This window comes from Phalacrocorax carbo, chromosome 9, assembly GCF_963921805.1.
Source record: "Phalacrocorax carbo chromosome 9, bPhaCar2.1, whole genome shotgun sequence".
NCBI classification, from domain to species: domain Eukaryota; kingdom Metazoa; phylum Chordata; class Aves; order Suliformes; family Phalacrocoracidae; genus Phalacrocorax; species Phalacrocorax carbo.
In genome coordinates this window covers 20,107,717-20,135,278 of record NC_087521.1, presented here as the reverse complement: position 1 = coordinate 20,135,278, position 27,562 = coordinate 20,107,717, and the positions used below count along the sequence as shown (strand labels likewise).

Below are 27,562 nucleotides of genomic sequence, written 5' to 3'. Positions count from 1 at the left end.
TATTTTTTTTTTTTCAGTTCAGATGATCTTTTCCTTAAGTATCTAATATTACAGAGAACGGACATTTGTCACTTCAGTTACCTTAGATGTGATCTTAGAGTTCAGAGTAACATAAATTGCATTTTCTCTTCTCTGATGTGAGTGCAAAACTGTACACGTTTTATTTTTGTTCTAATTTCTTATTTGGCCTAAGAAAAATGCAGGTAGTCCTTGAGATTGTATGCTTTTTAAATTCCATTTTAAGTTTGTAAAATAGTGACCTGACACTACTACTTGGTGATGGTCTGTCAGACTTCAAGGACTGTGGAATATGTTTCATTTCCCTTCATAAATAGTCCTCAGTTGCTGTAACCAGCTGCAATCAAAGTATAATTTTATATATAGCAGAAACAGTATAACGTCCTAGATGCATTTTCTAGAGTGTCTAACAAGCAATAGTTGTGTAGTTTCTGTTATGTGGTGGCTTCCCCCCTGAAAAGAATGTGCTAGTTTTGCTTAATTTCAGGGAAAAACACCCACTCTTCACTCTGAGTAAGGGATAAAGTCAAGTTTGTGTTTGTATAACTTTGAAAACAGCATCTGTTCTTTGTTGGTATAACTTAAAAAAAGTAGAACTGTTAGGTGAGTGGAGAAGGGCTGTTCTCTGAAGTAATAGGTTAGAATCAAGCTGATCTTGGTACCAGGCACTGAACAGCTAGGGGTTTGAAATATTGCAGAATGTCTTCTTTCCTTCTTGCATTCTCTAGTCTACTTTAAATTGTCTGAGGTTCGTTATTCTGCTCAGTAAAACAGCAGAGCTGGTTTCGTGTTGCAGAGAATAGGAGAGACGAGTTGTAGCTTTCAGGCAGAGCTTCTCTTCGGAGATTGCTTTAGCTAGTTCGGTAGAGGAAGCTCTAGTTCTGATTGTCTGCTTCAAAACCTGTATGCAGTAGAGTCCAGAAACAAAGGACATGGCACATTTCAACTTGAAAAAAACACTTTTGAAATATTATTTCTTAAGATCATAAAAGTACAATTAAAAGCAAATAGTGTTATTGCACAGTACCTGCTTGCACCATTCTTAGTTCACACTTGGCTGTCTCAAAGCTCAGGTATAGTGCAGGTGAGAGTCATGTCTCATGTCATCTGGAGATCCTCCATCAAACAGAAGTACTTTGTTCTGGTTCCCAGAGTTAAACAGATTGTCCTGCTTCCAGTGGCCTGAGAATGACAATATTGATCTCCATGCATTGGTGTCCCTGCATGCAGAGATTTGTCTTTGCAGTGGGAATATTTCTAGATATTTACTTTTTACCTTCAGAGGTGGTAATTGCGACCAGTACCACTGTTTCCTCTTTGTGGATGTTGTGACGTCTTGGCATTTCCCTTCAGTCTTTGTTTCTGGGTTCATCTGTTCTATCTTGCTGTTGCTCTCAGATGCATACTCTCCTTCTTTCTGTGTTGGTCCAACACTGATTACTGTGGACTACAGTAGAAAATCAGTAGATGGAAGCTTTTCCTAATTGTGCACCTATGCAGGTAGCTTGTCTCCTAGAAGGTGTTGTCAGCTTACTGCTTTTTTTTTTAATGATGTACTACCATCCTTTATACTGCTGTGTCATGTGTAGCTTGAGATCATTTGTAGAGAAACTCTTATCCTGTTGACTTGGGCAGTGTTTTCTTCCTGTCCAAGCTTAGTTCCTGTCCTTGGTACTCTTCAGCTGATGTGTTGAGACTTGAAGAAAAAGGGCATGGAGAAGTAAATATTCTGCTTCCAAAACTGCTTTGCTTATGCTCATACTTAAATTAAGAGCTTTCCCAAAGCCACTGTTTCTGAATGGCATCTGTGCATACACTGAAATGTTATGGTACTCTTTGCCAGAAATAGTGCTACCTAGATGCTAGTGTACATCCTGTTGCACTCTTGACAGATACGTTGTCTTCATGCATGTTGCGCAGGCAGTTGTTGGGTCAGGTTCTGATACCAATCCTAGCATGGTGGTGTCTGTGAAGTGGGAGAAGCCTTTCACTGTTCTGTCAGTGGTAGTAGTAGTGGCGGTCTTGTTGCATTCCTTTAAAGTCTCAGACTTGGAACAGTTGTCTTGTAATTGCAGAAGGCATTCTTTGTGAACTGTCCTCTAGCAGTGGTCATTTGGGTTCCTGGAAGTGACTGGTGAATAGAATAACTGATCTTTGGGGATTTATGCTCCTGAAAGCAGTTGAAGGAAATGTCAGTATGACAGCTTCTGTTCTGGAGAAACTGCAACTCATCTCAGCTAGAATGTCCAAGTGCTGCACCCGATTTCAGCAGATGGAGACAAAGAACTGCTCTAGCAGTATCATTGGAAAGAATGTTGCATAGACACAAGCTCTTCAGCTTGCTTTTCTCTGTGTATGACTGAAGAAGTGGACTGAGTGCAGCAACTGAGACTGTTTGCCACAGCTGGCAACAGCTTGCTCCTTAGGAGAATTTCTGGGAATTGTTAATCTTTTTTTGCAACTTTGAAGATTTGTTGAGGTGTTTGGTTTTTTTTAAATTTTCTTTTTTATTAAGGATAATTCTACTTCTTGCTTTATAGGGAGTAATTCTGAGAGAGTTTTCGTATGTCTCAAGTGTCCTATCATACCTCTGTGTTATGCAGCACTTTTTACCTATGTGGTCTTTTGGGACAGCTTTTCCTCGATGTAATGCAAAAGAATGATATGGGTCTTATTTCATAGTGATCATATATGCTTATTTGTGATGTAGCTTTCCCTGTTTATTATGAAAACATTACAATCACCTTCAAGACATTTAATTTTTTTTTAGGATAAGGCAATTAAACATCCTAAATGGAAGTAAAAATGGGATTAAGTGGATAGTGAAAAATTACGGCTCACAGTGAAATAAATACATAGTAATTCAAACTAGGTATTGCTCAGCTTTTTACTGTGTAACCTCATGAAAGTGGGAAAGGTTTTACTAATGTTACTGAATGTGGAATACAAGTTAAATTGAGTTTACAGTACAGTTTAGATTAATGGATTGAATTTAGGACTTGATCTCTTTTTAGGACTGTAGCCAGCACTACAAATCTTCGTCATGTTACTGGAGATGCAGTGTTTCTGTGTTCCAGTCTCGGTTGTCTTATTCAGTTCCAAGATTATGGCAGGATTAAATGACTGTTTTGCTTTCTAGAAGGGTGTTTAATTGAAAAGCCTTCTGCTGACAGCTCTTAAAGGGTGTGAGATGGTAAAACCTCTCTGGAGTGCTATGTAATGGAAGATCCAAATAAGTGGATTTCTCAGTGAAAAATTTCTTCCCACTCTGAGTTCAGCACTTACTTAGCTAGTATCCAGAGAAGTTCTGTCTCCTGAATCTCTTCAGTGATATCCACTGCTTCATGAAAACTGTGGACACTCTAGCCCTGGTCTCTTCAGGGTAGTCCCTCACTCCTGCTGTCCCTGGCAGGAAAGACACTGTTTTGAAACTGTATACATTGAGTACCATTCTCAGTACTTGTTAAGAAGAATAATATGTAATATTAAATTGCTTCAAGACAGACTGCTTTCTGACTGTAACATGATGTACTGTAATTAATAGACACTAACTCAGTCTAGATTTGCTTACCTGCTGTTACTCCTTTCTTGGCACATGAGTGCAGCTTCCTTACTGCTGACTACAGCAATGACTGTGATGTAGCACCAGCAACAGTATTTGTTCTATTGCAGTGAATATAGTACAGCAAGCTTCAGTTCAACTTGTGTTGCATATTGCCTCACTGATTTGCTAATGATTCTGGTACTGTCTTGACTAGTACGTGTTATTAAAATGGAACTGATCACAGAAGTAATATTTCTCTAATAATAATTTCACAGTGTGTGGGGTTGTTTTTTGTACACATTGTGTTAGGGAAGCATGTAGATTCCCTCAGATTTGCAAAAATCATTGTCATGTGTACATGTGTTTCTAAAAGAAAAAAATTCTGAAAACTCATCTCCCAGTAATTCCAAGTTGTCTCTCTGCACTTATTCCAAGTTTGATTAATCTCTCATTAAGATGAATGGTAAGAATTAAAAATAATATTTTAGATGAGATTTCATCAGTACCTTCCAATGAGAGCACTAATGTTACCCTATCCCAATTAGGTCCATTTTGTGTGTGTATACAGATTCTAGGATTGTTGGAATAAGTTACGAATTTGCTTTTTCATTTTTTTTTTTTTAGCGTTTGGATTTCTTATACTTGTTCTTCCTTTGCAGGGAGGTGTCTTTGTGAAGCTTTGTTTTCTGTTTTGAGTTGTTGAGTTACTGCAGTTCTGTGAATGGAGATTAACTATACCCTTTAGACATACAGTTTGGCTTGAAGTTGCTCTTTGAGAGGCATTCTTTTAGCAGCCATGCCAGCTTATGCAGCTTCTGCTGCTTGATGCGGCATCCTTAACTGCGCTAGTTAAACTGCTTACACATGCTTATTAAAGTGGATCAGGGAACTGAACTTGGTTGAGAATAATCAAACTTAGTTACTTTTTTGCCTTAGTGCTTTTAACCTGGATCATTTCAGTGAGCAGCTTTACTGAATGGCCTGTGGTTGTATTGATGCAAATGGATGAATAATATTATGATAGGAATGAAAGATGGAAAAAAATGGGAACTACTTAAGGCTTTCTTTTAGCAGGTTATGAAAGAAAAAAAAAAACAAACTAACAACAAACCGACCCACCACAATTCCTTTTTTGAATAGGGCTCTTCACTTCCCTGCTTAGAAAAATTGCTGTTAGACAAAAAAAAAAATGCTCTAAGTGGTATAGATTTCTACAAATGTAGAACCTCCTCCTCCCAAAATTCCCAACACATGAAACAACTTTGTAGCAGCTGAGATTTTTTCCAGACTTGTTGCTTATGTAGACTCAAGGTCTTTCCTACTTGACAGTAGTAGAGAGCCTTTATTGGTCTAGTAATCCTATGTTGAATGCGTGAATAGTTATTTGAGCTCTGCTTATGTCATCCCAAGCATGATATAATCCAAGAACATGAGAGTATTCAGGGTGCTAGGGCTAAGGGATGACCTGATTGGTGTCTATAAATATGTGATTGGAGATTACAGACAAGGTAGAACTAGGCTCTTTCCAAAGGTGCCCAGTGATAGAATGAAAGATGGTGTATACAAGCTAGGTGGGCTTCAATTATTATTTTGTAATTTTATGTCTCCGGGAACACCAATGGCAGCAAGAAAATTGCTCTCCCTTGCTTTTCAAACTAAAAGAATACAGTATGCAACTAGAATGTTCTTTTAATGCTGCTTATTTCATTCATCTGCTAACTTGTTTTTACTGAAGCTGTAGTAATGTGTCAGAACGATGTTTCAGTGTACTACATATCTGATGTGAATTTTCTTTTTCCTTCAGCAAATTTGACAGGCCATGCAGAGAAAGTTGGCATTGAAAACTTTGAACTCCTGAAAGTTCTTGGAACAGGCGGTAAGATGCACTATTTTTCTAAGTTGAATGTTGGAAGCATTACTCTTAAGTATAGTTTTGTTTTCTAGCTGAGGTTTTGGTAATTAGAACATTCTTTAGGAAGGTGTATCACTTTTGTATTGCATAGCATAATTTTCTTCACTTTTTTCTCACAAATGTTGTGCAAAATTGGAGGTCACATGGTCTAGCTTACAACACTTTTGAATATGCACTTTCTTAAAAAAATTGAAAATAAATGGCTTGAGATTTGTGACAATTAATACAGCTTGTGAAAAATCTGATCTGAGTTAAGGCATGATCTTGATAATTAAATTTCCAGACTATGTTTTCATGAATTTCTGGAAAAAAACCAGTAATGTTATTAGTACATTATTGAATAGGGTCCTCCACTCTTTAACTCTGTTTTAGATCTGGCATTAGCTCTACTAGTCTTTTCTGTCCTATTCAAATCCCAGTAATTTTTAAAATGGAAAATGGTCGCTGTTATATTGTAGATTTCAGAACGAAGTTGGAGACCTGTAGGTTGTTGTAGGATTGCTGAATGTAACCAACAAAAAAGCTTTGTTTCCCCTTACACAGGCCCTTACACAGACCAAAAGTAATAGCTTTTATTCTTCTTAGTGTGTTTAAGCATTTTTTTGTATTAACATCAGATGCAGTATTGAATAGATTAGGATAATCATGAAGGTGGACTATCATGAGGTCTGTAGAAGTGATAAGTTATGATATTAAATTTTGGGTGTTATCAGCCATCAATGGCTAGCAGCAAGGCTATAATTGCACAAGCTGCTACGTCACTGAAAAGAGCAAAGGGTCTTGATTTTTGCATTCTTTCATAAATTCATTAAGCCATTAAATCACTGGAGAGTATATTTTTCTGTTTCTGAAGTAATTTTTTTAAAAATTTAAATTTAAAAGGCTTAACAATTCAACCCTTGCTGTTAAATTTCAGAAGTTAGCAGTACAGGCAAGGAAGCTTTAATGTTCATGTATCTGTGTTGCATATTCATAGATAGAAGCGGCTATGCTGTTCTAAAGTGGTCAGTATTGGTCTGAGTGGGGTTGACAAAAATGAAATTACTTATAATTATGCATTTATGTGAGGATGTTTCCCCTGCTGATGGAAACATTAGCTGGATTTTTAATTATGCATAATTGTGTGTATATATGAAAACCAGTCCCATACCTGAATCTTTTCCTTACCACTGCTAGTAGTCTGAGATCACCCTAATATTACAGCTATTGCATCTGGAATACACAGTAGGCTTTGGTGGTTTCCTAAGTGTCAGTCTTCAAGTTCAGACTAGTAGTAGCCTGACCTCTTCCTACTGTCTTTAGGCAGTACCTCTGAAATACCCCTTTTGCTGCTGTTAAACTGTTGTCTGTCATTCATTGCTAACTTCCATGCTGTCTCTTCTTCATGAACAGATTAGTCAAATTTCTCTTGGCCTGGGATACTCTCCATCATAGCATGTAGTCCTTAGGCTCATGTTGCAAAGCTATCTTATTTGCTTACGTTAACAGAGTAACTTCTATGAGTGACCCCTTTCAGAAGAGGCTACTTCTATGGGATTGGCAGTGTGTGTATATGTGAAAGGAAAAAAAAAAAAAAAGCTGAGGAAGCATGCCTGTCTGTCTTCATCCTGCTCTAGTAGTCATTGCTCCAGAAACATCTTCTGTCTTAGACTTCAACGTATTTCAAGAATGACCAAAAGATTCCTGCAACCTTTAGGAATCCAAGGACACCTTGCATCCTGGAGTTGCATTTGTAGGAAGAGTAGTATTTTTTTTTTTTTGTCAAGGAAATGCTAGTTTTGCTTTTTTAATATGCAATTTCAATCATAGCCTGAGGCTCTTGCTTCAGAAATCTAGACCGTAAGGGCAGTCAAGAAGCTTTGTTCAGTCTCAAGCATATCACAGACCTAGTGCGCTAGGTGTTATCAGAGGTTGTTGCTTGGCAGTTACTGGACAGCATTAAATGCAAATGACCTGATCAGAATGGAGCTAGTTCTATTTGCTGAAAACAGGACTGGAATGGGCTTGAAGAGGTCTTCTGATTGCTTGGCCCACAACACAGTCAGCTATACCTGACAACGATTTGTTCTTAAAAGCCTCCAGTAGCAGAGATTCCGCAACCTTCCTGGATGTTCTTGCTTGAGGATGTTTTATTTCCTAGCTTGAGAAGCATTCTGGGGATTGCAGTAAGCAAAAGTCCCCTCATTCTTGCAAGAGGTTTCTGAAACAACATTATTTCACAATACCTGTGTTAAGGCATTTCTTCTGTAAATATCCAACAAAATTGATGCAGCTCTGAACACCGTTTTCACTTTAAGTGTATTCCTAACTGTTACGGTCAGAAGAGTTTCTGTGTCCTTTTCATTGACTTGACAGAGCAGAACAGAAACGGAAGCAAGATATTGGCCATTTGGCTAAGGTGATCCTGAAATGTTCTATTGTGAGACAATTTTTTGTAAGTATTGGGCCAACTGTTACAGAACCACGGAGAATTTAAACAAATTGACTCTGGTGCTGTTAGGTTAATAACATACAAACCCCTTTGTAAAAACTTAGTTTTTAGGAAGTTCTGGAACTACCTTGTCAGTAACAAAAATTATTGTGCAGACACTCCATCTTAAGTATGGAAAATCAACTTAATTGCGGTAGACCTTGCAGTATCTGCTGCATGTGAAAAGTCTAGGGCTATATGTTCAGTTATTTAGCTATCTTACTGACTGTGTGTTTTTTTCTGTGCAATGTACCTTGTTTTTTTCCCCCCACAACTTCCATAGCAGAGAGGTTATTTTTCAAAAAAACATCTTAAGACTCTACCTGTTTGCATGCAGACTTTGCTACAAGATCTTAAGTGTGTTGTGTCATGAGTTGTAGGGTTGTGTTCAGGCCTGCAACTTCTTGTTCTCATACTTGAATTGAGGTTGGACGAGTGAGTATGACTACTCTTGACTTCTCAGTTCTTTGTACCAGAATATATGTTCACTTGGGGGAATGAGAAGCATCATAAAGAAAACTGTCCATAATCACAATAAGATAAATCAGAAATATTTGGAATAGCAGGCTTTTATTGCAGATTTGTGTTAAATGAGACAGTACAAAAGTAAGGCCTCATTTAGAACGTACTTTCTTTTACAGAACTACTCATCTGCATTTCAGTTGTCATCCTTAGGCTTGCTCTCACAAAAAATAAGGAAAAAGCTTAGAAGATACTTGCATGCCTTCTGTACTGATAAGTAAGAGTCTGAATTATCTTGTTCTGTAGTTTTTATTCTAGTAGAGTAGTGAAAGGTATTTTCTTCTATGTATATCTAATTTTTATCTATGTATAGTCAGCAATCTAATTACAGTGAAGCTAAATGCCATCCGTCTAAACAGTAACTACCTGGTGGCTAGGTTGCAAGCTGCAGGTCCTTGTTAGATGCCTTTTACCTTTCAGACAGGAGAAAAAAGGATAATTTCATTATTTCAGAAATTTGAAATATTTCAGGTATTTTAAAGGGGGTGTGTGTGTGGGGTGTTTTGTTGTCATGTTTTTCTTTTTTCTCGTCTTTTTTTTTTTAATTAGGGTCTTATGGGGAAGGCAGGGTGACTTCTGGAACCTAGAGGCTTCTCCAGACAGCTGCTCTGTCCACATTAGTGACCTTCCCCCAGATTATGGGCATGATGATAAGAGATACCGTAGTGTGTTTTTTGTTGGGTTTGGTGGGGTGGGTCTGTGTGTCTTGGATTTTTTGACAATTCTGATTACTTTTCTGTTCTATTACACTAGTGAATTCTATGAAGGTGAAGATGGGGCTGGGGACTGAGGTCATCTTAGACATTGATTCAGAGACAAAAGGGATACTACTGGTTCTTTGGGAGCAATTTAATGAAAAATTAGGAAGAGGGCATTCTGTTTACATGTTGCTGTGTATTTTTAGGCAAGAGCTATCTTTACGCCGGCATTCAAAACCTTATCCTGGTGTGAGCTTTTAGGTATTACTGATATTACTGTAATATAGCTAATGCTAAATAAAAGCTGTGATGCTGTTTTAAAATTCTTCACTGTGGAGTTATCCAGCATGCAAAGAGTTTTCAAACTATCTGATAATTAAATGATCTACAGTAATGCAAGGCAAAATACCTTGAAACCTCACAGTCATTAAGTGATGACTGTAGATGCTATATTAACTAATTACAATATTTTAAATATAGTCTGCTATGAAGCAACTGGAATAACTAAAGATACTCAAAATATGTTAAATGATGCCTTGCTGAAGCATATGTAATTGTGGTAGTTTTTGTATGGACTGGATGGTGGGTTTTTTTCAGGTAACAGCAGTGAAGGTTCATTTAAATCTTCATTTTTAAGCTTTATTTTTTTAAAAAGGCTTAAAAAAAGTTAAGATTATTAGAAATAGTATCCTTGTGTACTGACGTTTCTCCTGTGGAAGTAAATTATTTTTTTTGTGATAACACTTTCTTCATGCTATGGCTTAGCATAATTTCATACTTTTTTTCTCTAATTTGTATTTCTTTTTCTTGCATTCCTTTTTCTGGTTTGTCCTTGTACACACCCTCTCAATTGGAAGGATGTTTGTTTATATTTTGCTTTTCAGTGTTAAGAGAATATCAGTACACAGGTTTCTCTTTTGACCAAAGTCTCACAAGAAAAGACAAAGAAGCAAAAATCTGAGTTGGATCCTTTTAAGTTGCATTGAGGAGCTATGAATGGAATAAACTTCCCCACTGAAGAAATCAGTACCACTTTACATTAGTAAAACAAAATACATGACAGTATGCCACTGTTAATAAAGCTATTAACAAAGTACTTTTTGCTCTGGGAGAAAATTGTTGCTTACTGGACTTCTCCAACTTGTCCGTGTTCTACACAGTATATACTTTCTGAAATTCCAGTCTCTTTGTTTTAGTTTAAGTCCTTTTCTCCTGCTGTTACTGTATAGCCTTGCTAATTTGGAATATTCAGATTTCTTGTCCACGGAATTCATGTTTCCAGCTGTTCCTCCTGTCCAGTTAAACCTTTTTTGCCTGCGACATAGAAAACTAGTCTGTTCTATAGAACAAGGGTGCTTTACAGCAAAGTAATCTTAATTGCTTCCCAAAGCCATGAAGGGAACAAGAGGTGACTGTGTTGAGTTATGCGTGCCTGCTTTGCTTGTGTGCTTCATTCTTTGTAAATGTGTTTTTAAAATAAAAAATTGTTAATATAGAGCGCATTCTGGGTCATACATTTTTCTACACATAGATTATTCTTTTCTGTTTCCTTAGCTGTTGCTTCTTCTGATTTTAATAAATGCCACTTCTGTTCAGTCTTTCAACTGTGCTTAAGAAGAGACAATACAAGTGGTTCCTGATCATGTGTCCTAATAATCCAGTCTGCTGCTTGAACTATAGTTCACCAATGAAGAAAAAAAATAATTTGGAACAAGAATGTAACTCTCCTTCATATATGGCAATCTTTTATACATGGTCTTTGGAATTAAGTGCTTATATGGGAAGGATATTCTCCTTATGTGGAAGATACTTAGAATCTGAAGGATATACTCATATGAAGGGAAGAAAATTGGTAGGATGAAGGTCAGATATAAATAATCAGCTCAAAAATCTTGTTATACAAGAAGATATAATGAAGTTCCATCTAAGAAGTCAGAAAGTATTCTGATAAAGTTAAGACTGAAATTTAAAGAATATTGAAGGAAGTATAAAATATCATTCTTCCATAAGAGGAGGAGAAAGAAAGAAGTGCAGTTACTGTGCTCAGGAGAGACGGCCAAAATTAAGGAGTGTCTAAAAACAATTGCAAACTCGAGTTAATATTTTACTTCAATTTCTGCTGAGGACATCTATGATGAATACTGAATAGAAGGAGGGACACCTTATCAGAGGCAAGTTTAGAAATAGGAAGTTATTTTTTCTGGTCAAAGAGCAGACTGAGAAGAGGGAACTGTACTCACTTTAAGAACATGGAACCTGGGCAAATTCATCCCATTGACCCATTGGAGAATTCTTGAATTCTGTTCTCATCAGAACAATCTCGACATTAAATTGGAGATCAGTAGCAAAGAATTGTACTGAAACTAGTGTCAGAGGTGGTTCAGTATAACTGGAGATAATAGAAAATACAATCATACACTTAAGAAGGAAGTAAAATGATGCAGTCAGCGATTGGTTAATTTTTCTGACTTCATCTGAATTCAGCAGTATGCAATGCCTTCAAAGAAATTTTGAAGAAGATAATTTACCTTAATTCTTGAAATACTTAAAAATGTATGACATGCTTGTCCAGTGGTATAATGTCTTTTAAATATGACAGCCTTCTTCCAAAAACTTACTTTCTTGGAAAAAAAAAATAAAAATTAGCCATGTATTGCTGTTATAGCACTTCCCGCCCCCACCCAAAAAAAAAAAAAGCTAAAGGTAGGGGAGGTCATGTTTGACCAACCTGATAGCCATCTATGAAGGCATGACTGGCTGGGTCGATGAAGGGAGAGCGGTGGATGTTGTTTGTCTCGACTTCAGCAAGGCTTTTGACACTGTCTCCCATAACATCCTCATAGGTAAGCTTAGGAAGCGTGGGTTGGATGAGAGGGCAGTGAGGTGGATAGAGAACTGGCTGAACAGCAGAGCTCAGAGGGTCGTGATCCAACAGTGCAGAGTGTGGTTGGAGGCCTGTAACTAGCGGTGTTCTGCAGGGGTCTGTGCTGGGTCCAGTCCCATTCAACATGTTCATCAGTGACCTGGACGAAGGGACAGAGTGTACCCTCAGCAAGTTCACTGACGATGCCAAGCTGGGAGGAGTGGCTGATACACCAGAAGGTTGGGCTGCCATTCAGCGAGACCTGGAGAGCTGCTGGGCCAAGGGGAGCCTGATGCAATTCAACAAAAGCAAGAGCAAGGTCCTGCCCCTGGGGAGGAACAACCCCATGCACTGGTACAGGTTGGAGGTTGACCTGGTGGAAAGCGGCTCTGCTGAGAAGGACCTGGGAGTGCTGGTGGACAGCAAGCTGACCCTGAGCCAGCCACTGTGCCCTTGTGGCCAAGAAGGCCAACGGTATCCTGGAGTGCATTAAAAGGAGTGTGGCCAGCAGGTCGAGGGGGGTTATTGTCCCCCTCTACTCTGCCCTAGTGAGGCCACATCTGGAGTAGTGTGTCCAGTAGTGGGCTTCCCAGTTCAAGAAGGACAGGAAACTACTGGAGAGAGTCCAGCAGAGAGCTATGAGGATGATCAGGGGACCGGAGCATCTCTCTTATGAGGAAAGGCTGAGAGACCTGGGTTTGTTCAGCCTGGAGAAGACTGAGAGGGGCTCTTATCAGCGGTTATAAATATCTAAAGGTTGAATGAGTGTCAAGAGGATGGGGCCAGACTCACTTCAGTTGTGGCCAACGACAGGACAAGGGGCAGTGGGCACAAACTGGAGCACAGGAAGTTCCACCTGAATATAAGGAAAAGCTTCTTTACTTTGCAGGTGCCAGAGCAGTGGAACAGGCTGCCCAGGGAGGTTGTGGAGTCTCTGTGCCTTCTCTGGCAATATTCAAAACCCACCTGGATGTGGTCCTGTGCCCCCTGCTCTAGGTGTGCCTGCTCAAGCAGGGGGGTTGGACAAGATGATGTCCAGAGGTACCTTTCCAACCCCTACCATTCTGTGATTGTGTAAGAAAGCATCAAAAGCAAAACACTGATAGAAAGTACATTTTAGGATGCAACTTATCCATCCCTGTCACTTTCTACCTTTCTTATTCATCATCTCTGATTTACTTGTTTAAAGAGCCTGGGAACTTGTTCTTGGGGAGATAATAATGTTGGAAAACAAAAGGCAGAAATCTTTAATGGATTATCAGGTATTTAAGGAAAGATGACAGAGAAGGCCTCATTTTTGACATTGTAGTGTTGGACAGTAAAAATTATAAATGCTTGTTCAGAATGATATTATATGATCTTTGTTAAGGTTTTTCTTTGGCTGTTTCTTCTGATTTTAGCTGCTAGAGCTATGTGTATTTCTGACTTTACCACATCCCAAGTTTTAATTTGTGTAGACAGATACCTGCACAGTGAGGGTTGTGCCTCCAAATTCTTCAGGAAGGTTAAATCTAAAGACTATTTTAACAATAAAAAGCGCAGAGTCAAGAGGTAAGTAGGCATATGTCATGCAAGAATACAGTGAAATTTATTCAGATCATTAAATATTTTGTGCCTCTGAGTGTTTTCCTATTGTTCTTTCATGATTATTCTTACACTGATAGTAGAAAGGTAATTTAAGAAGGATGTGTAACTTATGTTAACACTTGAAAACATTGCTTCAAAACTGTGTATGAAAATGTCAAGGTTTGATGGATTTAGAAGTCGCATAAGCTATCCTGTGTGCTATAAACAAGAAAAATTGCTTGCCTTTTTCTCTGTAAGAATTACTGGCATCATGCAATGGCTTAATTGTGCTTGCATTTATACAGAAAAAATAAAGAAGCAAAGAATACTTTATATTTTTAATTCATTGTCTTTGAGCAAGCATGTACTTTAGAATATTGTAATGACTTGCTGAACTGTTACAATGATGTGTATTACTATGAATGTGTATTCACGAAAAAGGCAGTAGTGAAAGGAAAGTTTTAATCCCCAATTATATTTTTCTGCCTCCAAATTAAGTGGAAATTTGGTATAATTTGCTGGTATGAAATCTCTTATTCATCTTACTGGCCTGATATCCATGTCAATCTGCAGCTAATAACTGCTTTTTTCTTTAAATTTTTATTGCTTTCAATAAACTTTAAGGTCAGTTCCACATAGTTAGTTTGTGTGTGTATATATATATTATGTATTATATAGTTTTTTAGTTTTTCCATCATTTAAAGTATTTTTAATGAATATTGGGTGTGAATATTTGGTGACTCTGTAAATTTGCTTCTTCATGGGAGATATATTGTTGGTATAATGGCCTCAAGCTGCATCAGGGGAGGTTTAGATTGGATATTAGGAAAAATTTCTTTACTGAAGATTGGTCAGGTGTTGGAACAGGCTGCCCAGAGAGGTGGTGGAGTCACCATCCCCAGAGGTGTTAAAAAAAACTTGTAGACGTGGTACTTCGGGGCATGATTTAGGAGACATTGTGGTGTTGGGTTGATGGTTGGACTTGATAATCCTAGAGGTCTTTTCCAGTCTTAATGATTCTATGACTGTTGACTAAATACTTCTGCCTTGGAAATAGTTGAGATGTGCATCGGATTTTATAAGAATGAATATTAAAATGTGGCTCTCTGAGAAATGAAAAAAGCTTTTCTGAAATGAGATTATCAGGTAAGGGTATTCTTGCAATTAATTTATGTGCTGCCTTCTTGCTGCTACTCGAATTGCTCTTGCAGTGTTGTCCTTCAAGTAAATTTCTTGTGGTGATATCAGAGATTCTAGTGTTGAATGTATCATGAGTCATTTGATTAAAATAGTGCTACTTAAGATTTATTCTCATCAAAACTGCTGAGAATCCTCATCATTCTGTCAGTCCTTTTCAGATTTCTGAAGAGACAATTTGTACCATGGTAAAACTCTGTGTTGGAAAGTCTTTTATAACACTAATATAGTTTCTAGAGATTTCCTTACAGCTATTACATTTACCGGATAATTTTCTTATATGCTGTATGTACAGTTGTAGTAGGTGCTGTTAATGTACTGCTAGCTTTCTGCCACTTAAGATGCATTATTGTATGTTTTTATAAAGTGCGATTAAAGATATAGGTAGCCAAGTGTTAAAACCTGTGGGCTTTTTAAAATTTTAATTTAGCTTAACTTGATGTCCTCTAGTGTTTCTGATAATACTACTGTTTCCTGGGAACCTAAAGAAACTTGCGTTTAATGCTCTAGACTGTGCTTTTTAGAGACGCATGAGGAAGTTCAATGTCAAGCTCCAGCGGAAAATCGATGAAAACTAGGGCTGCTCCCTTAAACAGTTGAGAAATGCAAGCTAAGGCCATTCTCTGCACTTTTTAAGTTGCGTGTTAGTAGAATGCAGAAGTATTATCTACATTTTTTGAGAAGTATCTCCTTAAAAAGATGTAAATACTGCTTTTTGGAAGCAGTTTTTTTAATCCAATGCTCTCAGTAGTAGGAGTCTTTTTCAGATGCTAAAAATAATTTAACATCCAGTACTGGAAAAATAGGTGAATAGCATTAAAATTGTGCATATGCATAACAGTATTACTGGTCATAATATTATGGTCTGTACAACCTTGATTCAGATCACTTTTGTCTGTATATCATGACAGGATTTTGGCCCATGCCTATTTCAGTAAAGTAATCTTTTTAGATCTATGTTTTCCATTTCTTGGTGACCAGCTGGTGACTATTGAATCCAACTTAGGTATAGTTGAGATCTAATAAATATAGTTGAAGTTGGAGAATGCGACGTAGTACTGAACCATCTTGAAAAAGATTTTCCTAGGTATCTCACATTTGTCTCCCCAAACACAAAGATATTGCCGTTCTCTTTGCTATTCAAGACAGATATGTTGTGAAAACTTATTTTACTTTCTTACTGAGAGTAATGAGTTCCTTAGGGTGTGATGAGTCAGGTAAAGAACTTCTTCAGAATTGTTCATTATAGGAGCAATATCGCTTTAGTACACTGAATGAAGCAGATCTCGATTGTAGGAAAAAACCCATGTGGCATTTGATAATTTAAAACTCTCTATTACCTGTCTGGAAAAAAACAGGAAAAATCTGGAGTTAAGCATGTAAGCCGTAGCATTTTTAAAGACCAATTAAATTTGAGTGTTTCACATCAGGAGCGTATACCCTGTCTAGTGTATTTACAGTTTTGAGATACTTTCTCAAAGAGAATGCTGAAGTAATGTGAAAGTAATTTAGGAGTTGGGCAAAACACCCAGCTTGTTCAGTTTTCTGTTTCTCATGATGGTTTAAGGAGGTCCTACAAAAACATGGAGAGGCATACGTTGATGGTTCTCTTAGTGAATTTGTAGCAGCCTGCAGTTTGGGGTCTGCCTGAGCCAGAGATTGTCTTCTGTGTTTAGCAGCACTTGGTATAGTTCCTCTCCCTCAAGGATTTATATAGTCTTTTTGAAGTCCATCTACATTTTTGAGATCTGCAGCATAATGTAACAGTAGTTCCACAGCTTAACTGCGTATTTGTTTGTGTGTTTTGGACAGTTCTTAATCTTGATACCTAATGATTTCATTTGTTACCTTAAGTTATTTTACTTCTAGAAATGATGAAAAGCTATTCTTTATTTACTTTCATACAATATTTAACTGTCTAGCGTCTTCTTAAGTACTCTAGTTTTTCATGCTAAATAAAAAGTCTAAGTGTGTTTAGTTTGCTTCATAATTAGAAGAATTATTTTATCCTTCTCTGTGTTGTTTTTTTTTTTAATGTTCTCCTATACTTCTGGTGATGGGAGGGGAGCTGGGGACAGAAGAGATGAGATACTGAGATAGTGTGCATTGCTCAAGATAGGAGCACACAAAGATTTTGTACCACAGCATAAGGAATTTCTGGTTTTGTATTGAAGGTTTGGGGGATGGTACATCTGTGTCATTTTTCATCTTCAATACTTTCCTTGAAGTTCTAACATTCTGTTTGCTTTTTGGATTATGGCTGGTGTTTTCTCATGGGTTGTCTATCGTAACTCCAGGTTTGGGTTCCCCCCCCCCCCGCCTTAGTTGTAACAATTATTATCGCACTTCGCATGGATTACTCATTTACATATTTGGAATTTTATCTACCATTTTATTTTTCAACTACTTAATACTTCGATACTCTGGTACAGTTATCAGCAGTCAGCTTCAATTTCTGTTGCAGTGGATAATTCACTAAACTAAGAAAATCAGCATCCTCACTCACTGTTCACGTATGACTGAATCAGGCAGGATTAATTGTTGTGGTGACCTCCTTTTGTTGAAAAAGCTGAAGATTTGTTTTTAACCTTTTGGATTTTTGTCTGCTAATACAGCTCTCCATTCGTAAGAGGACCCCCTTCTTTGCACCCTTGATTGTTTAATGTTTTTAAGATCCTTTTGTAAGGGAACTTGTTAAGTACCTTGGTAATATAAATAAGTAACCATATTACTGTTCCTTCCTCCTGATTCCTTTGAGTGATTATTAATAGAAATAGTTATTATCACCTACAAAAGTGACACTCATTCTTTCACGTAGTATCCTGCTTGTGAATCTGCTAATTCTAACTTTTACTCCTTCTACAGGTTTGCTTAGTAGAATATAAAATCTACTTGTGTACAGTTCCCAGGAGCCATTTTTATTTAAATAAATAAATAAAAGTCCATGTTTGCCACTTACTACTCCAGTATGAAGCGTATTTTTAACTAAATATATAAACCGAACACCTAGATTAAATAATTTAAAACTCTGGAAATACTATGTTTTGGTTCTGATGACTACTAATTTTACTGTTTGTGTTCAGCGAACTTTCTTTGTGAGAATTCATCTAGCTGATTCTCATTTTAGTCCAGCATAGGAGCATCAAAGTTCCTATGTACTAAATACTGATGGGAATAATTCATTAGCTTTTCTGTGGGTTTCTGGAACTTCAGTGCTATAAAGCCAGTAATGAAAGCCTAGAAGTTGTGCAAATATGGGTAGACTATTTTGAGGATGAAAAAATAGCATCTCTTACTCCAAACTCTTGCTAAATCCTAGATGTGCGAGTTTTGGGTTATTACAAAGAAATAAATCATCAGCTCTTAAAATTGTTTTTAACTACTGAAACTCTTGTTTGATTGTTTTTCCCATTCTTGCTGTGTTCAGTCACTAAGGTCATTTGGTAGAAAAGGTCAGTCCGAAACAAAAAAAATGTTCTGGAAGATATTAGCCTGAATGATTACTGTTTGCTGTAACAATGAGTAATTGAAAATAATAATGGTATCCACTGGACCTGTAGTATGAGTAGGTGACTGTTGTTTGTTTTTTTTTTCTCCCCACTTTTATGTTTTTAAGCCTATGGAAAAGTGTTCCTAGTAAGGAAAGTAAGCGGCCATGATGCTGGAAAGCTGTATGCCATGAAAGTACTGAAGAAAGCAACAATAGTTCAAAAAGCCAAAACAACGGAGCACACAAGGACAGAACGACAAGTGTTGGAGCACATTAGGCAATCACCATTTTTGGTCACGTTACATTATGCCTTCCAGACAGAAACAAAGCTTCATCTCATTTTAGGTGAGTAGTTTTCAGGATTCAAGTTTTATGTTAATGAAAAAAGAAACCCCAAACCAAAAAACCAAAAACAAACAACTTGCCCTTTTATCTCCATAATGTTTTGTAGGTTTTTTTCATGTGGTCTTAAGATTGCACGAGAGACCATAGGAAGTAAAATACTGTTCATCTTCAACAGTGTCTCTGTGGTTTTCCTGTTTGAACTTCAGTGTGCTACTCTGACTTGGGGGGGAAGTACTATCAGTGACTTAGATGCAGCAAAAAATGTATATAAGTACCTAAATCAGAGAAGTATTTTTGTGTATGTACCTAGAAGATGAAATTTTGATTTGTGCTTCTTAACCATTATCATATACTGCATTAGTTTTTACAGATTTTCAGACAAACTGCTACTGTGAATGTAAAAGTTCTTAATCTATATGAATGTGGGCAGTAAAGGATTCAGTTTATTTTCTCTGCATGCTGCCTTTGTGTATGTGGCACAGAGATTATTGTAAAGTGGGATGACCAAACATGACTTTGTTACTGGAATTGTTCATAGGAAAAATAGTTGGTAGGAAAAAAGAAAAAAGTAAGGAAATATTTCAGCAGCAGAAAGCTTTCTAGTTCAAACATACTTTACATTTCACTCTAAGAACATGTTGTGTATTGTCCTCAGCGTGATCAGTGCTTTTGAAGTGTCATCTGTCTGAGAGGACAGGGCTACCTGTCAGTATGCTAACTAGTTAGTATGCTGTTTTAGTACTGAAGTGCTGCAAACCGAAAGATCGTATCAGGCAGGTCTTTTTTTTCTGAACAAATGTGCTCATAATGTGGGTGATGCCTGTTAAAGGCAATTGTCTTTTAATTTATTTCTTGTCAATTTCCTTACAACACTGAAACCTACAAGTTGTTGGTATGGTTTCCTCCTGTAAAATGCTGGTGAAAATACTTGTATTGTGGATCAGTTTCTTGGCTTATGCATTGTGATACTTACTTTGGTAAGTTCTACCAGTAACTTCTGTAAATCCCCATTTGTGAAAGATGTTTGATAATGAACTATTGTATAGCAAACCTTATTAGAACATTCTTCATTGTACTTCTATCAGAGCCACTTTGCTTTTAATTTTGATGTGAAGAACCACATCTGTTTCTGTAGCATTTGCACGGTTGGCAGAGGACCGATCAGCAACTTTTTTAGAGTTTTCAACTCAGATAAAACTGTATCTGCATGTCTCTCTATTCCCTACCGCTGTCCTTTTTCAGGACAGTAATATTTTTGGGGAAAACGCAGAAATTAAGGAGTTATATTCCTTTTGCTTTATTCCCCAGTTTCATTGCCTTTGAAGAGTCCTGTCTTTCCTAGGAAGGTGAAGGATTTTTCCTGATAACAAGGACCATTTACTTCAGGAGCTGGAAGAGACTACTAAAATCAACTCTAAACCTTACAGCTTCAGGAAGCATTTACTGCCAAAGCTTTTTGTTATGAAACCATTTGATCTCTGAGTATTCACAAAACATGAATATGTATTATAAATATTATAGTACCATTCTTTAAATCCAGGTATTTTTGGCTAGAATGCAGTGTAGATCCCGCTAGAAATATTTTAAAAGCTCCAGCAAACCAAACCAAAGAAAACCTCACACCTGAGATGGATGTAGTTACCTAAAAATAAATACATAATAATGAAGAAATTTAACTGACAAGGATAATTAGAAGGCCAGAAAAACCTCTTATATGAAGGGAAAATTAAAAGTTTGACATTATATTCTCATAAGAGTCAAAAAGGAGGGAGCCCAGTAGTTCTGAAGAACATTACAGAGCAGATAGTGCAGACTGGGCACGTGCCCACCTTAACACAATGTTAAGGTGATATTCAAAGCGAGAAATTCAAAGCTAATGTATAATTAAAGGCTTTTTGGTTTGGTTGGGTGTGTTGGTGGTGTGTTGTTTTTTTTTTCCTTCCTTTCCCACAAAGTCTATATGAATCCATGCTCAGAATATCAGCTGGGGCCAAAAAGGTCCTTTTTTCCTTCCTTCTTAGCAGAAAACAGGAATAATTAGAGGGGGTTTAAAAATCTCTCTTAACCACTTTTTTTAACAGTGGAAATATCTTCTACCTAACATGGCCTAAAGCTACTTTGTAATTCTACTGGACTTCTCACCCTCCTGAGAAAAAATACCCCAACTGTGTGTTGCAAGTTTTATATGTCTCATATGTAAACCTTTGTAAATCACTTCTTCGATTAAGTTTTGGATTTTAGGTGTTTCAGAGGCTTCTGAATTTTGGGGAAAACTAGTCTCTGCCTTTTTATTTTTTTTTTTTTTTTGTACCTAGCTGAACTTGGTGTATGACCAACATGTCATTTCAATTTCAAGAGGTTTTAGAATTGGAGCCTCAGTGCAATACTTAATACGATTCTTTGTGCTGTCAGATTACATAGCCGTATGAATTTAGCCTGGATCAAGTGCAGACCTGCAGCTGCATTTCTGACAAATTTCCAGAATACAGAGTTTTGAGTTGATTCCAGTTTTAGGTTGACTTTAAGCTGTGATTGAAAGCAGAAAAATACTGTATCCATGTGTATACCATTTCCACGCAAAGCTTGGATATTAACCTACTAATACTTTAACCAAAAAAAAAAAAAAAAAGTGAACTGTCAGATGGAGTTTATACTGAAGTAATTTATATTTTTTCCCCCCATTGTGTCAGTGGTGCATTTGATCTAGCACCAAGAATTTGAAGGCTGGTTGTTTCATTGGGCTGTAGTTAGTGTTATAACCTGAATAGAATTAGGCTTATTCTACCACTCCCATGGCAGCTTCGGTTTGTATCTGTCACAGTCCTCAGAACAGAGCCGGGGAATTCAGTTCTTACCTTGGTCTAAGTTGGCAGTTCTGATTAGAAATGTTTAAAAAATTGTTTGTTATCTTTGTTTTCTCCATGATTAGAATACTGAAGTTTTTTTGGAAGAAGAAAGCAATTATAAAAATCTGGATTATTTATATTATATATATTATATTATATATATATAAAGATTTTTAATATTTCTTTCATATGTGTACTGATCTAGATAAATAATCTTCCTCACATTGTTTGATTCCACTAACATTCCTTCCCAAACAGAGAACTGGGGAACTATAAAGAGGGGAGAGATCAGAATGTCTATAAATTGTATATATGCCTTCTCCTTCAAAGTATGAACACGTAATAGGATTGAACCTTTTTCATGGATTTATGCATTACGTCAATGAACCTATGGAAACCTTATTCAAGAAAATCTTGAATAGGATGTTGTGGGGCATGTCCCCTCCTCTGTGTATGTGGATCTCAGATACAATATGGGGGCTCTGCGGTTGCAATTTAGTGGCTTTAAGGTACACTGCTAGCATAACAGCTCTACCTCTAAAATGTTTGTGTTGCAGTGGAGGTCTGTTGCAATAATTATGTTTCCCCCCCCGCCCCAACTGTGGGAAAACCCTTGTGTCATAGCCTGCAAAGAATGAAAGTGTGGTTTCCATGAGGGAATGTATATGGAAATAATCTCCAGTATGTTTTGCCATCAAAGTTCCCCTTGTGAAGGGTAGAACTTGTAATTGCCCACAGTTGATTGTTTCACCAAATAACTGTTTTCTGAATTGCCTTTTTTATGTCAGTCTGTCTTGTTGCTCTGAAGTATTTCATGAGAGTGTACAAGTATTCTGTTTCTAGACATCATTTGTACTCCTTTTTTCTCATATTCCTAACTAACTAAAAGACTGATTTTGGAAGAAATATTAATCTTCATGATTTACGGATATTTGAGGTTTATTTTATGGTTTTGCAGCTTATTTAAAAGTTGGTTGTGTTCTGTTAGTTCTCTAAGAAGGAAATTGAGTATTATACAACATGATGAAATATTACTGAATTTCAATAAAGTAAAAGCACCTCACCCCAGAACTTCTTATTTAATAACTTAGAGTACCTATAAGAAAATTAAGTTGTCAGAAAGTGAAATTACAAGGTTCTTTATTCTACTTTTTAGACTATATAAATGGAGGAGAATTGTTTACTCACCTTTCACACAGAGAGAGATTCTCAGAAAATGAGGTGCAAATTTACATTGGGGAAATCGTTTTGGCACTTGAACATCTCCACAAGGTAAAGTGATTTTATCCTAGTGCTGATTTTGTGGAATTACAAGTGTATTCTTTTCACATAATATAAAGTTAGTAAGGAGAACTATTTTTTTAGATAGTTTTAAATTCAAAGTGACTTTATCTAGCAATGGGACATTATTTGTATGGTTAGAAATAATTCCCAATGAAGTATCTATTCAGGTGCACCAGATTAAGGCTACAAGTTTTTGTCTGCAGCATGTAGAGTTTTGTTATTGACAAATGATTGTTAATTTTTAGTAGTCCTTATGAAATGGTATATGTCAGTAAAACTAATTTGTAGTAACATGAACAGTGTTTGGGTTGCACTGTTCTTCAGTTGTCCTTGTTTTGATACAACTAAACAGAGTTGTGAAATTTTGGCACTACTATAGACATGAAAAATGTTATAGTTTTCAGAGGTAGTAAGTAGATTTGTAGGCTATTACAAAGCATGCATGTATGGTCTAAAACATATTATAGAAGGATGCATTTTCGTTCTTAATGAAAGCCGAACTGACTTTTGCACTCAACAGCAAGTATTCAGTCAATTTTGGGTTCAAAGGATGTAGTGTGTCCTTTAAATTTAACGACATTAATGCACAGTGTAATTTCTGAGGATTTTTAAGTTGCTCAAAGTTATTTCTTCAAAGGCATTTTAAAATTGTCCTTTTTGAGATGCAACTTTCGTATGTCAAATCATCTTAATGGGAATTTTGCTAGCTTCATATTTAAATGCATTCAACCATGACCTCTTGATGTTACACTGATTTGGAAATACTTTTTCCTATATTCTGTTGGCAGTTGGGGATTATATATCGGGATATAAAACTTGAGAATATTCTCCTTGATTCTGATGGCCACGTGGTGCTGACAGACTTTGGTCTGAGTAAGGAGTTTCTTACTGATGAGGTGAGTATTTGAATCTCCAGTAAGGACAGAATTCAGCAAGATCACAAAGTCAGATTCTGTCTTGTTGAAATCATAAACTCATTTGAGAGAGGAGAAAAACTGCCTTCTAGAGTCTTACTGCATAAAACAAAATCTTGTAGTCTGTTTTACTGGGTTTTGAGCTTTGAATTCATTGGTCTTTGGCCTGCTAGTGTTGTCAGACGTTTTTGTCTGTTCTATTTTTCCCTGAAATGCCTTCATGCTCCCTCCTTCTGCCCTGTATGTGAAAAAGGAGAGATCCACATAAGTCTGAAAAGCCACTTACATTATCGTTTTCAGATGCCTTTTTAAAAATGCTTGACTGTGCTAGTATTTTGCAGTGACTAGGCAAATGGTATGCTATGACTCTTCTTTATGCTAATAATAATTAATGTATTATTATCTTGTCTCTTTCTCATGTCTTTGTCACTTTTGATAAACTTAATTGCAAGCTTTTAGGATAAAAGCTTATCTCTTATTAAATAGGTGCATAGTACTTAACATAGTGATCTCTGACTGTTGACATTAGTTGTTAATTATTTATAAGGTACAGTTTTATCTCTAAATATGCTTTTTCGCTTATAGCGAGTCAGCACTGTGCAGGATTTTACTTCTGAGAGAATTTTAAAATGGCTATTTTTTGGCTCTCACTTTAGGTATCGGAGGTATGGAAATCTGGGACTGCAGATCTAAAAGTCTTTGTTAGAAGCAGCAGAGAGGTTTTCTAAAAATAGATAACTGGTAGCTTCCTCTAGAATATTTGCATTTCAAATGGAGTCTGGTAGGATTTGGGAGGTACCATTTTAAGAGATATGAAATTTGACTTTCTGAAGCAGGGAAATAGTACAGATAATGTCAGTTTATTCCTTTCACATTATATTGTGAAGCCAAGAGGAGATTCAACTGGCATGACAAGGGATTAGCAGCAGATTGCCAGACCAATGCAAGAGAGGAAGTACATAGATACTGTTTTCACCAGGAAAGAATGATAGTAAAAGGTGTGGCTAGGTACGACCTGCTTAGAGTTTTGAGAGAAGCTGTGCTGGGCATGAGACAAAGTACGTAGAATGGTGTTACTGTACTGGTGGCGGAGAAAAGGAGCAGTCCTACAGCCTTTGGGCCAAAGTTGAATGAAGCCGAAATCTTGCCTGTGAAACGAATGCCACAATGAATCATGAGCTTCTTTAATTCTCAAAACTGATTATTTTAGGAAATATACTTATTTCTCACCTGTGCTCACCTTCAGGACATCATTTATGAGCAGTGCAAGGAAAGGGAAGGACTGGGATAAGTACCAGAGATGCCTGTCTGCTTTTCCGACACTCTGAATCAGATTCCTCTTCTCCAGTCTTTAAATAAAGCAGTCTTGCTGCTTGGTTATTTAATGTTGGTTCCTCTGACTCTAATCCATTCTGTTTTCAGTACATACCTCAGATATCTCCTAATTTAACAATTTTTTCCCTCATATTATCCTCCACATTTTAATTTGTCTTCCCTTTCAAAAAAGCTCAACATTTCTAGTGTTTCTTTTAAGGAAAAAAAGTAACTGCAATTGTATTGTTTGCTTTCAAAAATGTAAGAAATTGTCTGCACTTGACTACAGTTTTCATGTGTGCTATTGTAAGTTAGCTACTGAACCTAAACATGATTAAGATGGTCCATTTACACATAGAAATTGGTATTTCATATTGTATTCTCTGTAGACAATTCAGCTACTACTAGAACACTTATAATTCACATTACAAAACATACTTAACTTACACTTCTGAACCACTGTACTTACAAGAGCTAAAATTTGCCTGTATAATGGCATAGCTTTATATCTGTTTTCATGCTCATTGGGTAGCACTTAAAAATAAGATTCCACAACTGCATGAGTCGGATAAAAGAGTATAGCATTTGCAATTTGATCAGAGGAGTATGCTTTCCTTTCTCCCTCTTTCTTCACACTTCTTCCCTGGTCCACCCTACTTATTGCAAGACCTTTGCCATTAGAAAAGTATACTTACGCAAGTGGAATTCATTCTAGTAATCCCCCTCTTTGGATTGTATTTTCTGAAACAAGATATATTTAGGTTATTAAGAATGCAGTTATAAGCATGTACTCTGTTTAGAATTCTTATCAGAAAGAATTTTTTACCATGCATTTATGAATTCTGGATGGTTTTGTAGTTAGGGATACTTGCTCAATGTTTTCATCGTATCTGCTTTAATCTGGTGGTTGTTAAATATTTCCAGGTACCTGAGCAAGTACAGAATCTAACAGAGGTTGTTTTGTAATAAAAAGAGTGCACTACTACTTGACTATAACAACTATAGCAGATTAATTGACTGTTAAACAATGAAGAGATGGGAAGCCACTTCTCTTAAGCACTGTTTGAGTGAAAGGAAGCAAGTGCATATGACTTCTAGGAAAACAATAAACCTATTCATTTCTGCCATGCAGTTACTGAAGCGTGAGTGTGAAGAGTGCGTTGTCAAGTATCCTCTTTGTTTTACAATTATTATGTGAAAGTGCTTGTAGCATGCAAGAATTACAAATCCAAACTGAAAGCATTGTGTTTTTAAGAGCGTTAAAGTATTTTATACTACTGTTTCACTAAAAACTGAAATTTGTCTTGTACAAGTAAAGCGGCAGTCTGGTTTTGCCTTCATTTTATCTTTAAAATGAAGTCCATATGCTTGTATTTGCATGCAAAAAGAAGAAATAACCTGACTGGAATAAAGCAGTTGAATAAAAATGAATTTTCACACAGGATAGGTCAATATCACAAGCTATTTAGGTATGAAATCACTTCTGATGATCAAAATTTATTTAATATCTCATGAGGACCTACAGTTTGACTAGCCTAACAGCAGAATGGGATTGGGTAAAAGATTAAGAGGTTGAAATAAATAGTACCTTTTTAGTATTAAGTTTTATGGCATTTTCCTTCTTAGCCCCATGATCAATTTAAGGCTAGTCTTTCTGATTTTTAACTCAATTGAATTGCAAGGAAAATAAGGGTAATAAAGACACTTCTTAGCCTTATGCTTTTATGCTTCTCAGTTGCGTTCCTGTCTAACTGGGATGTAGAATATATTTGCACATGGCATTAATATAAATTAATATTGGGGGTGCAGGGAATTGGTAGAACTGACAGGCTGTATCGAAATTTCTACAACACTGTTCATTGCATATCACTTCGGTATTGCTATTTTTTTCAAGTGTCTTGCATTTCATTTACCTTCAAAAAACCCAAAACTCCTAAGCTAGTGGTTTTTTTGCCATCTTATTTCTTGTGTAGTATCTTTATCTTCTGGATTTGTGGCTTAGGCATATTTTAATCTTCTTATCTCATTAATAGCTCTACTTGTATGCTGCAGTTGTTTTGATTTGGTCAATGTCAGTTTATTCTAGTCATCAGGTCTGGTCTTCATTTTAATGTTTATTGTTAAAATGCTACTTCATTTTTTTAAATCTTTTTCCCCTCGCATTTCCTTTAGTTCTGTAACTACGCTAAAGTCATACTTCAGTATATATGGAAGTGTTTATGTCTTAGAAAAAAGTAATTAGAACATATTCATTGAATTATTGTAGTATTCTATTGGAGCATGCATAACAATGTAATATTTTTCTTGTTAATTAAATCCTATTAAGTACACTTTCTTCCAGAGTATAGTGAAATGCTCAATTCTGCATTGCTACGTGTCTTCTGCGTTAGCTTCAGTTTGTTTTGAAGTTTTTGTTTGCTTAATGAAGCTTAAAAAATAAATGTAGTAAACACTGAACATTGTTGGTCTTCAAACAATGTATCTGAGAGCATACAATGCCTAGTAATAAATAATGAGTAGATATTCTGCATGAGTGATGACTGAATTGTAATCTAAGTCAGCTGGATGGATATCTGTGT

The 27,562-nt window shown here is 36.5% G+C and overlaps 1 protein-coding gene across 3 annotated transcripts in view; it reads left to right on the top strand.

The window, feature by feature from the left end:
- The window catches only part of RPS6KA5 (ribosomal protein S6 kinase A5), an 83,847-nt gene that overhangs the window by 6,720 nt on the left and 49,565 nt on the right, over window positions 1-27,562 (top strand). For 2 of the 3 annotated variants that reach the window (XM_064460566.1, XM_064460565.1), the window contains 4 exons: window positions 5,367-5,438; window positions 18,407-18,625; window positions 22,628-22,743; window positions 23,544-23,651. In XM_064460566.1, the coding sequence (XP_064316636.1) occupies window positions 5,367-5,438; window positions 18,407-18,625; window positions 22,628-22,743; window positions 23,544-23,651 (515 nt within the window). Of the gene's footprint in view, window positions 1-5,366; window positions 5,439-18,406; window positions 18,626-22,627; window positions 22,744-23,543; window positions 23,652-27,562 lie in introns of those variants that run through there. The other variant, XM_064460567.1, reaches the window with a different exon arrangement.